Source organism: Neolamprologus brichardi, chromosome 7 (genome assembly GCF_056152115.1).
Source record: "Neolamprologus brichardi isolate AB-2024 chromosome 7, ASM5615211v1, whole genome shotgun sequence".
Lineage (NCBI taxonomy): Eukaryota > Metazoa > Chordata > Actinopteri > Cichliformes > Cichlidae > Neolamprologus > Neolamprologus brichardi.
This window is the reverse complement of record NC_142110.1, coordinates 63,513,607-63,528,979: the sequence shown is the minus strand read 5'-3', so window position 1 is coordinate 63,528,979 and position 15,373 is coordinate 63,513,607. Positions and strand designations below refer to the sequence as shown.

The 15,373-nt window shown below is 39.7% G+C and overlaps 1 protein-coding gene across 1 annotated transcript in view; it reads right to left on the bottom strand.

Annotated features, from left to right (window-relative positions):
* Positions 1-10,535: 10,535 nt before the first annotated feature.
* spon1b (spondin 1b) overlaps positions 10,536-15,373 on the bottom strand; it is a 135,337-nt gene continuing 130,499 nt past the window's right edge. The window contains exons 15-16 of the mRNA XM_087844096.1: positions 14,133-14,330; positions 10,536-13,449 (exon numbers count right to left, since the gene is read on the bottom strand). Of these exons, the coding sequence (XP_087700222.1) occupies positions 13,295-13,449; positions 14,133-14,330 (353 nt within the window). The 3' untranslated portion in view covers positions 10,536-13,294. The remainder of the gene's footprint in view (positions 13,450-14,132; positions 14,331-15,373) is intronic.

Sequence of the window (15,373 nt, the reverse complement as noted above, 5' to 3'; positions counted from 1 at the left end):
CCTTGTTCACATGTGCTCTTCATGGCTGCTTTTACTTCCTGTCTGTGTCTGTTTCCTACACTTGTCCCTCCTTGCCCTCATTGGTTGCATCTGTGTCGTATTTGCTCCATGTGCATCATGTGCGCCTTTTGTTAGTTTTCAGTCTGTCTGTTTACCTACCCTATCTGATCTCCAGCTGTGTCATATCTTATTTGCAGTCCACTTCTCCTCGTCTTAGTTCACAACACAGTTGTATCCAGTTAAGTCCTCTTCCTGAATATTTGCATGCAAAACATTTCAGTTTTGTCCCTTTCTACCGTCACTTTCAGTCCATGCCAATAACATATTCATTCGTCCATTTCTATTCAGCAGAAGGCATCACATAAATCTTTTCGAATGAATTTTCAAGCACATCAAAGGTGCAAAGAAGCATGTATGTTATTTTTAGAACCTGAAATGAAAAGCAGAGAGACTCGATTGACTTCTGTAGATGAGATCATGCATATTTCACATCTGCTGGCAAATCAGATCTCTAGACTTTGAGCTCCTGGTGTCTCTTAGTTGTCTGCCAATGCTAGTAAACTGGATAAAGCAGATCCCAGAGGGACAGGCAGATTGATGACAGAAGGGGCCCCTGAATAAAACAGGGGTTTCAAGAAATGCTTTCTGAGGTTCAGGGAACCGCATACAGTATTTTTATGTATGTTCTTTCTTTGGAGATCATGATTATGACTTGCCCTCTGTAGTGTTCTTACTAACTGATCATAAGCCTGAGCATCTGGCATCACAAAAATAAGTGGATTATCGTTGGGATTTTGTTTGTTTGTTTTGGGATTTTGTTTGTTTATTTGTTTTAATTGGATGGATTGCTGGGAGTTCATATCAGGCATCACCAGCAAGTGCATTTTTATTCAGTGAAGTGGGATGCAGTTGCATCCTTGGTCCCAGGAGGGTCCCCTGCTCTGTCATTTCCTCTAGCACTACCATGAGGTTTACAATTATGTAATTCAATGAAATGAAAATGCGACAAACTATTTTTGTTATTAAATTTAGCACACACATTTTCCTATAAAAATAAATTGTGTTCACTATCTTGGTATTTTACAATCTTTCACTGACTGTGAGTGGGTTGAACACATCCACTGCTTACATAACAGGTAAACTCATGATAAAGATTTTACTCATTTTAATCAGGAAATGTCAACAGTCTAGCATTCCAAACCTAGGTGGTGAACATCATCATCCTAAGCACCTGCCCTATAGCTTAATTTGGGATTCTGCTTGATTGTCCTGTTCCTCTCCAGGTTTTTTACATTTTATATCTTTAGATACAATCATGTAAAAAGAACGTTTTCAACTTAGCACATATTTCCTCCATAGGAATCAAGAAGGTACGTAAGTAGTAGCCAGGGACTGATATTCAAATGCACATGACATGAACATGGTAGCACATGTTAGGTTTGAAAAGTTGCTTCCATAGAAATGACAAGACTTCTGGAACAATATCCTTTGGAAGACGAGACCAAGGTGGAGATGTTTGGATGCTGCATACCATCTGATAAGCATGGTAGTGGAGGGGTGATTATCTGGGTTTGTTTTGCGAACACCTATGCACCTTGTGGTCACCACAAACTTCTCTGTTTACCAAATATCCTAGAGTCAAATGTAAGGCCATCTCAGTGACAGATAAAGGTCGAACAATAATCTGAGTCAACAGAATGGCTGAAAAAGGAAATAATTTTCCGCCACACAATTCCCCCACAATGATGTGAACTGATAAAGTCATGCAGAAATTAATTTAGTCATGTTTTTACTGCTTATGTTGGCTCTATACGGAGCCCCGCAGGGGACATGGGAGAAAGAAAAAATTAAGACGGACTTTTGCGAGATCTCGCAAAACAAACTCGGGATCTCGCAAAACCAACTCGGGATCTCGCAAAACGTTTGCGAGATCTCGCAAAACTTTTGCGATCTCGCAAACGTTTTAGCCGCATTCTTTGGACGCTGGCTCGAAGCCGACCGGGAGGTCGAGGCACGATGTGCCGGGAAAGCGGTGTTCCTCCCGGCTGTAGTAGGTCTCGACCTCCCGTTAGCTTCGAGCTAAAACTTCGAGCTAAAACGGCGGCTAAAACTTTTGCGAGATCTCGCAAAAGTTTTGCGAGATCCCGAGTTTGTTTTGCGAGATCCCGAGTTAGTTTTGCGAGATCTCGCAAAAGTCCGTCTTAAATTTTTTTTTCTCCCATGTGCCTTGCAGGGCTCCGTAGCTCTACAAGCTACTAAATCATGGGATATACTTATTTTTCCCAGGACTGTGAAAGGCCTGTGCCTCTGAAATTCTGGTTGCACCATGTTATCATCTAAGGTAAAATTATTTCATGCCTACTTTTATTGAGTTTAAATGATTGCAGAACGTTCTTTGTACTCATAGCTGCTGTGCAGTCTCTTAAATAAAGCATTACCCACGTGGCATATGGAAACAATGTATCTATTACTGGAACACGTCATGAAAGTGCAGTCACTTTATATCTTACTGTCAGAATGTTGAGCAGCTTGACCTGAAATCTTGAATCGATGCTTACAATTTGAGTGTTGAATAAACAGCTTCAGCTTGCATAACCTCAGATGTTTATGTTCTAGTTTGTGTTCTATTTTCTTCTTTGCTGTGTCATCTTACTGTTAATGCTGCTGTGTCCCAGTTTTTTTCTTTCTTATGGAAACCACATCAGTTTCTGCTTGTCCTCTCATAGAAAACAGTGAACCACACAGAAGCCGTAATGACACAGTACACAAAGGAAGCTCGATTCGATTTATTCACATATTACCTGCTGCATGTCCGAGTGGCACTACGGTGATGGACACAGCAGATATGGAGCGAAAGTGGGACGAGAGTGGCGAAGAGATGGAAGCAAAAGTGCAAAATGGTGTGGGTATTTTAGTGAAAATGTTCTACAGTATGTGATGTTGCTGTGAGTATAGGTACTTTTATAAAGGATGAGTGTGAAGTCCATGAAAAAAATCAAATGTATGCATCTTTTATTTCATTAAAAATATTGTAGTTTATTGCTAGTTTGCCCCTTAATTGCAGGGTCAGTGATTAGAAGTGCTGCTTCCAAAGGATGGAGGTGCAGAAGTGATATCGCTTCCAATAAGGAATGAATGTGGCCTGAAATAATGTGCACGTGACACCCAAACATAGAACAACAGTAGACTTCTTAACTCTGCAAGTTAGCAAAACTCTTAAGAAGTATCAGACACAGATACAAATAAGACTGCCTTCAAGAATTAACCAGCACACGTTTATACAAATATTTAATCGGATTGTTCTAACACTGTGTTCCCTCTCACGCCCCCTTCTCTTGAGAGATGCTGACATCCCAATGTCTCTTTTGAATGCTCCACAGCTGCTTTTGAAGGGTCTCCAACACTACAGTTCTGCTCACAGCAAGAAATCCATTGAGCATGTTCCCTGAACCATTAAAACTATTTGAAGATTTTCTAGCTCCGTTTGGAAAGGTCAACTTAAAAATCTCAACTCAAAAACAAGCAGGTAGATAGCTGAAATTAACTCAACGTTGGTTTTGAGAAAAGGTCAGCCTCAGAAGGCAGAAAGCATTTATGGCAAGTAAATCCAGCAGGGTAAATAACAGGATCCAGCTCTGCCTCTTTTCTTTCTGTCACTGCTGCTGTTCCTCAAACAATGCATCATAGCAGGTCTTACTACCATCTTGTAAACCTTCCCTTTCACTCTTGCCGCTATCCTTTTGTAACAAATCCACCTTGACACTCGTCTCCACCCTTCCCGCACTCTCTTTTTCACCTCGCCATTGCTTTGAATTGTTGACCCAAGTTATTTAGATTCATCTACCTTGAGTTTTTATCAAGGTAGATGAATCTACTGCATGTTTACCTTTCTACCTGACACAGGACAGGATGGAGCTACACTAGCACTGTGCAAAAGTTTTAGGCAGGTGTGGAAAAAATGCTGTAAACAAAGAATGCTTTCAGAAATATAACTGATTGTTTATTGGCCCCAAATGTAATCTGCAGCAGGACAACGAGCCCAAACATACAGCCAAATTCACTAAGAACTATCTTCAGCGTAAAAAAGTACTGGAAGTGATGGTATGACCTCCACAGAGCCCTGATGCCAACATCATCGAGTGTGTCTGGGATTACATGAAAAGACAGAAGGATGTGAGGAAGTCTACATCCACCAAAGATCCGTGTTTAGTTCTCCAAGACGTTTGGAACAACCTACCAGCCGAGTTCCTTCAAAAACTGTGTGCAAGTAGAAGAATTGATGCTGTTTTGAAGGCAAAGGGTGGTCACACCAAATATTGATTCGGTTTAGATTTCTCTTTTGTTCATTCACTGCATTTTGCTAATAATGAAAATGAATGATTAACGCTTCCATTTTTGAAAGCATTCGCTTTCCACCTGCCTAAAACCTTTGCACAGTACTGTATGTTTTCATGTTTCATGCATACAACAGCTTCGATCTCTACTTTCCAAATGTTGCAGCAGAAATCAAGACTATCACGGCATCCACAGATTAGTCATTACAGAGGAGAGCAAAACAGCTGTCCTGGAGACAGAAGAACAGAACTGCCATAGTTTTGACATTACTTCTACCAAGAAGCTGGAGTGTGGTGATGTTTGTGTCTAGAACAGCCATACCGTCGTATATAATATGTTAAAGATTTTTGTTTTGAGCCCTTTTATCCTTTTAGCTTACTAGACAGGACAGTGGAGGAGTCAGGAGAGGGGGACACTGACATTTGGGAAGTGGCTGAGGGTCAAATGAAGTCTGGGCCTCTGCAGTGACCTTGTGTCATACTGGTTGCTTATTTAACAAAGCCAGCTAAACTAGCACCCCTATTATTACATTTTTTTCATGAGTATCTGTATGCTTTATATTATGGCATATATAAATACACATTATACATGTGAGACTCTTGTGAGACACACAGTGTTTGTTTGTGCTTTTTTTGCTCGTCTGCTTCAATATTTCACATGTTGTGTATTTAGAGATGCTTATTTGCATTCCTTTATTCTAACAAATTTGAGTTATTATTGATTTCCTACCAGCTTGAAGCAGTCTGGCGTTGCCTTCTAACCTCTGACATCACCGGATCTTTTCCCTTTTCCGATCATTCTCTCTAAACTCCAGAGATGCTGGTGTGGGAAAATCCTAGTAGATCAGCAGTTTTTGAAATACCCAGAACAAGCCTTCTGGCACCAAAGTCGATTAAATCACCTTTCTTCCCCATTCTGATGCTCGGTTTGAACTTCAGCAGATGGTCTTGATCATGTCTACATGCTTAAATGGAATGAGTTTCTACCATTTGATTTGCTGATTAGATATTTGCATGAAAGTGCAGTGAACCTGTGTATCTAAGTGTCTGTGGATGTATGTATTTATTATGAGGCTTCATTAGAGCCTCTATGTCTAATGAAGGAAAAAGGCAAACACACAAACCTGAGTGAACAAATAAGTGACAGTATCTAGTGTAAGCCTATCTGATTTAGAATATATATTGCACCTATGTGCAGGACACCAGATTTTCTCAATAATTCTACAGGACACATCATTTCATATGTTTAACCTTGCCCAGCCAATGCCCCTCTGCTTGTTGCTATGAATTCAAAATAACAACATGAGTTTTGGGAGTTAAATTATTTAAATATTGCAACAATGTTATCACTGCATCAGGACACCTATCCTCAGATGAACTTTTCAGGGTCCAAGGTTTTAAAGGAAAGTGACTGCAGTCATTGTCATGGGAACTGTCATAAAGTGCTCGTGCTCTGTTCTGAGCTGAAAGCATGTCTAATTGTTGCTCTCACTGTTTGAGCTGAAACCCAGCAGCTTCAAAACATCATTCAATATTGATCTTTGGTGCATAAAAAGCTATATTGTACTTTCTCTAGCATCTCTTATTCATAAGAATATGATATGTGGGCTGACTTGATGACACTTAAAGTCTCATTGGATTGCACAGGTTTGTTAAACAAGCAGTCAAAGTTCAGAGTTGCAAGTTATGCAGCTTCAGGTTTTATGAGGTTTTTATATTTTTAAGTTAAGTCAGTTTAAATATGTGCCTTTTATCTTAAACCATCAATCCACATTTTTATTTTTACACATTTTTCTGGAATATTAGAAATAACGGATTGTATGACTGTGGTCTTCTTATTAGACAGAGAAAACCAACTCTGCTGAAGTCATAGTAATGTCATTCTAGGACATGTCAGGTTTGCCTGTTATCATTGTGAAAGTGTGGCGTTTTATAGAAACTGGTTTTCAATGCAGGTGCAGCAAAAGGAGCCATTATGGGAAATGTATAATTTCATGTGTTGGAACTCAAAAACAAATGACGCAGACTTCTCTACCTCAGCTTGTTTTTAATGTCAGGTATAAGCATTTCAGTAGATGATAGACAGCAGATGCAAAGTAGGGTTATAGCCATTATGAAGCTGTTAATCTGAATATAATGTTAACAGACACTGAATAAGTCGGACTACATTTTTAGTCCACTCCTACAGAAGAACTGCCGTCCTCATGCCTGTATTGCCATCTAGTGGAATTAAATTGCAAGTACATCAGACACAAGAACTCTAAATACCACAAAACCGACTGCAGAATAATTACAGTCACTGAAGTTCATCTTCTGGATTACTTGTATCTTCTTATCGAATAAGCGTGGCTGGACTAGACTAGGGCCCCAAACTCTGTGCAGTTATAACAGTCAACTACAAGCTATTATATATATAGCAACTATTATATCATCTATGAGTGTAGCTGATATACTACCACCCAAAAATGTAATTATATTAGAACTATGAGCTACTCAGCACTCATTCCTGTACTATTTATGAACTTTGGGGTGAGGAAAGAACCAGAAATCTTGATTACTATGAAGAAGACTATTATTTATGGTAAGAATAAATAATAAATAAATGAAGATACATATTCTCACTGAACCTGGACTCCTCTTTGTGTCATATTTTTCAATGCATGCATACAGTCATATGAAAAAGCAAGAAAACAACACCTCAAAAACAAATCATCTCGTCGTAAAACGGTGCTAAAATTAGGCAAATACAACTTTTTTGAGCAACAACATGACATATTACACAGTCGTGTTATTTACTAAACAAAAACTGAGCCAAAAATGTAGATGCAGTGTGTGAAAGCAATGATTTTCAACCTTTTAGAACCATTTTTAGTGGCAATAACTTAATTGTTTTCTGTACAACTATCAAACGCTCACATTGTTGTGGAGGAATTCAGGCCCAGTCTTCTTTACAACATTGCGTCAGTTCATTGAGGTTTGTGAGGATACATTTATGCACCTTTATCTTGAGGCCCCACCACAGCACAAGTCCAGAGTTGCTGCTGTGCTTAGGATCGTTGTCCTTTCGCATCACCCAATTTCAGCCCGGCCTTAGCTGATGGACCCCGCATCTGACTCCAGAATACATTACGATCACTGAAAGGTGAAGTGAGTAACACTGGTCATCTGTTTATCTGGTAGTCAGACCTGTTAGTCAGGCGGGTATGTTAGGGAGCAAGTGAAAAGTGGGAAAAATGGACACAATTCAGTGATTTAAGCAAGTTTGACAAGGACCAAACTGTGATGACCAGGCACCAGGACTGTAGAAAAAAGGCAAGCCAGCAGAGGGAGTGTGATGCTCCGGGCATTGTAATGCGCCTTGCCACAAAGCAAAAGTGTATCAAGAGGAGGAGAACTACAAGTTTGAGGTGTTGACAACATATTCTCCAGGCCAGTCAGTCCAATTGAGCATCTGTGAAAAGTTTGGGTGTCATCCTCGACAGTACTCTATCTTTCAATTCACACATTAATAATATTACTCGGTCTGCATATTTTCAATTGCGCAACATTAATCGTCTCCGTCCTTTTCTCACCCCACATGCCACTGCCATTCTTGTCCACAGCCTTGTTACTTCCCGGATTGATTATTGTAATTCACTTCTTTTTGGTCTTACTCAAAAATCCACCCACAAGCTCCAACGCGTCCAGAACTCTGCTGCCCGTATCATCACCAGGACCCCTTCTGCCCACCACATCACTCCTGTCCTGCAGCAGCTTCATTGGCTCAATGATGGCATCAATTTCAAAATACTCTTGTACACATTTAAGGCTATTCATCATCTCTCTCCTCCATATCTCTCTGACCTGGTTAAGATCACCGCCCCATCTCGTTGTCTCAGATCTTCTTCTTCCCTTTCACTCTCCGTCCCTTCCCCCCGTCTTGCAACCGTGGGGAGCCGGGCTTTCAGCTGCTCTGCTCCACGACTCTGGAATTCCCTACCTCCTGATTTAAGAAACATCTCATCCTTCTCTCTCTTTAAGTCCAAAATCAAAACCCACTTGTTCAAAATAGCCTATCCCACATAACCTTTCCACTCTCCTGTTTTATTTGTTTATGTCTTATGCTTTTATGATTCTGTAAACTTCTTGCTTTTATGCTGCTTTTATTCTTCTATGTAGAGCGACCTTGTATTATTATACAATATTATTATATGTAAATGTATTATTATTATTATTATCTGTGGGATGTGCTCGACAAACAAGTCAGATTCATAATGGCCCCAGCTCGCAACTAACACAACTTTGTTGGAAATATCTTGGTGCCAGATACCACAGCACACCTTCAGGGGTCTAAAGAAGTCCAGGGCTTCACAGGCTGGAAATGTTTTGGCAGCAAAAGAGGAATTAGCACAGTATTAGGCAGATGGTCATAATGTTATGCCTCGTGGATGCAATAACTACTGTTATTATTGCTATTTATTTATATAACTTTTAACATTATTTAACATTAAACAGCGGTATGATAACTAATATCCACTTACCAGTAGTATTGTTAAAATATGTCATTTTCTTATCATGAATTAAAAGAATAATAAATTGGTGTTTTGCAATGTTTCACTACTGATCAGCAAGTTTGTTCTCATCCTTAAGGCATTTACAGTTTTTTCTGAATGCTTAAACCCTAACTGTGATTCTTATAGCACAATTTCTAAAACTATTAATACTTATAGCAAAACCACTCACTGAGTTTGCAAAACTAAAAGCACAAACACTGCTTTGCACTCAGTTTGCCATTTTGTAACACACACTTTGCAAACCTGTAGCTACAATCCTCTGCACAGCACTCTTTTTGCAGAACTGTAAACACAACTCACTGCTTTACACTCAATTTCCAAATGATCAACGCACTCCTAGCAAAACTACACACATTTAAGGCCATTATTTACACTATTTTGCCAACTGTCTGGCACACTGTCACATGTGAAAACTTTTTTAGATAATTAGTTCACTTTGCAAACAGCCCAAGCACTATAATACAGGTAAGCTCTGTGTGTGGAGTACAATGGAGGGAGCAGGAAGACTGAGAAGTAGAGGCCGAGGAAGAGGACGTGGAGGTGAAGAAGTAGGAAGAAGAGGACGACAAGGACAAGGAGGAGCAAGAGGAGGACGAGCAGGGGGAGAGGAAGAGTAAGACATAGAATTGCTGATGACATCAGAGCTACAATAGTGGACCATGTAATCAACCGTGGAATGACCCTGAGGGAAGCTGGCCAACAGGTCCAACCTAACTCGAGCCGCTACACTGTAGCAAGCATCATAAGGACATTTTGAAATGAGAATCGGTTAGTGCAGTCACTTTGCACTAAGATTTGTAGCACTGCCATATGCCAATGAGAAACACAACAATACCATAGATGTAAAAATACTGAAATTGTTACTTTACAGAATTGCTAGATGAGCAGATGCTGGGGGCAGAGGAAGCATGTTCACTGCAGACCAAGAAACCCATATAGTCAATATGGCGATTGCAAATAATCCCATACCTGGAAATAAACACTTGTGTTTGTTTTGATGTGTGTGAATAATAGTACTTGAAGTTTGGATCCCTCGATGCTTACAGATCTATGACAAAAGTATGAGCTCAAACTGACATAGCCTACCTTGTGCACAGAGAGAGCAAAAGCCAGATGTGTTGTTTATTCATACCATCAGTGTGTAGTTGGTGCATTGTGTGCTTATTAATGTGATGGCTTGTGTTAACTGTTGGATACAAAAATGCCATTTTTACAAAGGTGTGGAGAGTTAAGCAGGGTTATTCGCTTTTACAAGAAAACTACAATGTTTTGCTGATTGGGTGAAGAGTTTTCTTATTTGTGTGTAGAGTTTTGCAAAAATAGCCAATAGTTACAAAAAATGTGCTCAAGCCATCAGAAAAAACTGTAAATACAGCAAATATAGTCTGACTAAGTTAGATCAATTTTGCAGTATTGTAGTCATCAGTTAGCAATTTATACAAGACCTAATATTAGTTATCAAGGAACTATTTATTAGCGGTGGTTATTATAACGTTTTAATGTTGTGTGGTGCATGTTTCTTTTTTTATTTGATGGACAATATTGCTTCTTCACTTGTCACCTTGCTGTTATCGTTGGTTCTTACACAACATGTTGAAGGAAGAGCTTCATTAGTGCAATGACACCACGACTCTCACATTTACCATTTTTTTATTGTAAAGGTGGTTTCTTACAAAAGAGTCACATGGTACAGACATAAAGAAACAAAAGAAAGAGCCCTGTAAATAAAAGAAAGTGACTTCAGAGAAAACATCTACAGAAAACACACCTTTGTGTTGACATTCTTATAAAAAAAAATGCAACAAATTCTGCTAAGTAATGCAAAAAAAAAAAAATCCCCAAAAGATTTTACAGATCGATTTTATCTTCTCAAAGCTCAGTAAAGACAATACATGGGAAAAATGTGTTGTAACCAAGGTCCCAGTAACAGTCTGCTGTACATTGATCTATCCTACAGGTTTGAATACTGTAGAAACTTCTATATCCGCTACAGTACATATGCCTTTTACAGCCAGCAGATGTGTAAGATGTCTAAGACACTTCTAAGGCTCCGTCTGAACAAAGCAGATACGGTCATTTCGCTAGTGTTTTACGACCGCAACTACAGCTGATAAAGCGCGATGTCCAAATAAAACATAATCATCTCTGAACATGCTAAAATGAACTCTTCTGACAGAATGAGAGCTATCGCAGGCTTGATGCTACATCAGCTGAAATGACAGATAAACAGCAGTACAGTATATAAAGACTCATTTTAACAGTATAAAACATCTCCACTGAAATGGTCTGTTCATAAGGAAAGTGGTTTTTAGTAATTACATAGCAGTGTCATTTATATGCGTTGGTTAGATAGTGAATGTACGTATATCCTCAGATTTTTAGAGACTTCTGTGTTACCATCTATGTCTTGCAAAAAAAAGAAGAAGAAGATTTTTCAGTTAGTTTTCAGTCAATTATTCAATCCTTGGGATTTTTTTCTCACCAGAACCGAAGCTCATTTTTAAAGCAGTGGGTAATACATCCTAAAAATGTTTCCGTTTCCATTATCTGACGTTAAGTTTATTTCATACAACAATAACACTGGAGCAGCACATTAACATTTTGAGAAACAGGCTTCTTTTACACTGATCCGATTGAGTTGGATGTATAAACTCATCCTCTGATGTTAGTGAGAACCAACTTAGTTTGTTTAGCCTGAAGTCTGCAAACAAGGGGAAGAGTTATCCTGGCTCTGCAATGCAATTGCTGTTTCACTGTCACCCTTACAGTGACTGCACACGTCCAAAAAAGCCCAGTGGAAAATGGCAACACGTTCTCACTCCCGAGGCGTAACATGCCGACGTTTTGTCACGTCCCGCGGCGTTCCTGAGGAACGCAAAAGGAGACCTTCGGCGTTCTTATGGTACGCGGCGGGTTATGGCCGAAATCCAGTGCAAGGACGCTCCCGCGGTAATAGACGTTCCAGCCCTGTATTCCAGCCCTAAACATAACCTTATCCCTAGCCCTAACCATAACCTTTTTCCTGAGCTTAACCAGGACTTTAATGATGTTAAATAGCGTGTTTCTAAGCGATTTGAAGAAAAAGAGCGAACATGTGTAGATTGAGTCCATATGGTTCTCATATTTCCTCATTTTTCCGAGGTCGTCATTTAGGAACGTGGTGGGTAGCCGAAAACGTAATATGTTGACGATTTGTCACCTAGCTAAAATGTTACGCTTTGGGAGTGAGAACGTGTTGAAAATGGTGTGCACTAAACATTTTACATAATGAGTGATGTGTCAGTGAACTAGACACTCTAGAAGATGGATTTTGTGCTTTTTGAACAGAGCCACTCAGTGCGTTTTCTCATTGTCTTTTATGTAGTTTTCATGTTCCCTCAGCCAACCAGGTAGTTGCATCCTTTTACCACACAAACTAAGAGTAATAATTAAACATGGCATTAGTCCAGACAGATCACGACTTCCCACTCGGTCACAATCCCGGCTGATTCCCTTCTACACATTCATCCATCCAGCTTCTCCACTGTCACTACAAGCTGCTTTGCAACTGCCCTCCACCCTGCTCCTCCTGTTATCATGTGTCTGACCTTATAGTACAGATGTATAATAGTTCTCACTGAACTAATATTTTTCATGTGCAACAAATCTTAATATAACAGTAGCACTGGATGAAACACTAAATCAAAGTAAAGTAGTATCACAGTATTAATGGCATTTAATGGTCAGATTAAAGTTGTCTGGTAGTGTTATAGGAGGCATCTTAATAGGGACAAAGCAGGTTAACATATTTCCAATACAGAGCGTGTAATCCACTTTGCTAATGCTAATTTTGAATTCTCCCCAGTAGAGCCTTTACATAAACAGTACATTAAAAGTATCCAGCTTTCACTAAAAAGCTCAGCTCCTGTTTTTTAGTAGCTAAATCAATGTTTTGGAGGTGCTGCAGAGGACAAGGAGATATTGGTGAAAATACACAGAAAATACTTTCCTACTAGGAGTAAACAAAAGCTAACTAAAAAGTTAAAGTTTGTTGCAAAATATGTATTAGGTTACTTTAGCGTCAGGTTTCCTTCTTCTTTTTCTTTTTTTTTTGCAGGACACAGGCTTTCTCTCTAATACTTCCACTATGCTCTAAAAGGAAAATAAATGAACCCAGTTAACTAAATGTCCACAAAATCGTCACTAAAACAGCATGTCATTATGTCTTATTCTTCTTATTCCTTCCCTTTCTTAAATCCTTACTTAAATCCTCCGATTTTTCCAATAATAACCCATAATAATCCTGTACGTCTCCTCCCAGCTACATACAAAAAATCAATCTCTGTCACCACTGTTTTTAATGAATTCTGATTTTCACGTTTAATCCACTGCACACCTCCCTGCCTCTCTGTAGCTTAGCAGTGCCCCCTAGCATTCCCGAGCGTTACAGGCACGGATCTCCTTCCTGTCCTTACAGCCTTTGGACTTTGTTCTTTTCTTTGCCACCCTGAAACGCTCCTGGATCCCTCCCCCGCACGGTTTGGTGCACTCTGTCCAGCTAGACCACGGCTGCATCCTGCAACCTGATGGAATAAAACAGACTCTTAGTTAATAGAAAAAATTACAAGGAAAAGCAAAATATCCCGAAATTGCATGAGCTTAAACACTTGTTCATTATTTCTGTTATACAGAGGCTTCAATCTCGGAAGGAGAGACAAATCCCTTCGGTTGCGTCAGGAAGGGCATCTCGTGTTTTTTAAGAGCAAAAAGAATGATCGGCCAAATCAAAACATGTGGAGCGATCTACTTTAGCAGTCTCTTGTGAATAAGGGAGCAGCTGAAAGTAGCTTCACAGCTCTGTGTGTTCTCATGCTTGTCTGCACTCTTGCTCGACACTTTGCATCGACTATCTTCTGTTGCAGACATGGATACTAAAGACTTAATGTCTGTGCGTCACATTTGTTAATGTGGTATATTTCCACGTTCTATATTTCTATCAGGAAACAACTTTAGTTTAAACAGGTCACAAAATCAAACTCATGGATCTGTTGATACGGTTACTCACGTCTAACTAGCTAGGTCCTACATGGAGCCATACCACCAAAAACAAACAGCTGCAGATGGACATATCAGGGTTCGTCTAGTATCTCAGTCCTGACTTAAATTGCTTTGCTGGAATAAAACCACTAAAAACCATCTAAAACATCGGCTCGTTAAAATGTCTAAATGCTACATGAAGCAGTTTCAACAGACTACCGCAACCAACCTGGCACCTCTTCCTCCTTAGTCGGTTTTCGCCGACACTTCCGGAGCTTGCACTTCTTCCTCTGGATGGTCTCAGGACAATAGCTGCCTCCAAACTGTGGCTCCACTTTGATCATACGGGTCCGAATGGTGTGTCCTTTACCGCAGGTCTTGTTGCACTCTGACCACTCTGACCACTCTGAGACCATGCAGTCGACAGCTAGATAGATGGAAGGACAAAAGGAAGAGAAGGGGAAAAGGTAAACATGGAGGGAAAGACAGGAATAAAGGCACAAAATTTAAGGATTGGTGAGCTCACTTGACCTTATTATCTTCTCCCTGGCGTTTACTTAGTGTGCTTTTGTCTTGACTTTGCTGGTTCATTGTTACATAGCCCTTAAATATTATTATTATACCATTTTTCTATTTCTATATCCATTTCTTTCTTGGTTTTTCCTGATTCAATGCTGTCACCAGCATGACACCACGAGTGCTGATGAACATTCACAGTTACAGCCCAGAACAAAGAGTCTGGAACAAAGAGAGTGTTGCACACCATGCTAACTAAGACTTAACCTTTGTGTTTGTCTGGATGTACATGCAACTGGTGTATTCACATTATACAGATCAACTCCCAATGAGCACGGCAGCTGCTCACTTTTATACCAAAATTATAAAGTTAATGCAGATAAAAGATTTCTAAAAGCTAGCAGTGCATGCTATATCGTGATTGGAAATGACCAATCCAATATGGTGTTCAGTCATGTTTAAGGCTACGTTCACACTGCAGGCGAAAGCGCATCAAATCCGATTTTTTTGACCCTGTGCGACCCATATCCGATCATGGTGTGACAGTGTGAACGGCACAAATCCGATATTTTCAAATCCGATCTGGGTCACTTTCGTATGTGGTACTGAATCCGATACATATCCGATGTTTCAGAAAGCTGCTGTGTGAACGGTCAGGTCGCATTAAATCCGTCTTTTACGTCACTGACACAAGACAGAAGCCAATTATTAGCTCCGGAGAAGACATCGCGAACGCTTCCTGGCCATCCAGTGTAGATGTCAGTGAAACTGTTGGGAAGACAACGTTGGAGAAACGTGAATATTTTATTTGTACTGTATAATCTGTAGATTCTGACAGAAATCTGCAACTATCCTTTGAAGCACCGCTCCTCTAAAACAGCAATAAGGATCATTATTAGGTTATCTACATTATTATGTAAATAACAAAATAACTTAAAGCAAAAATTGGGAAAC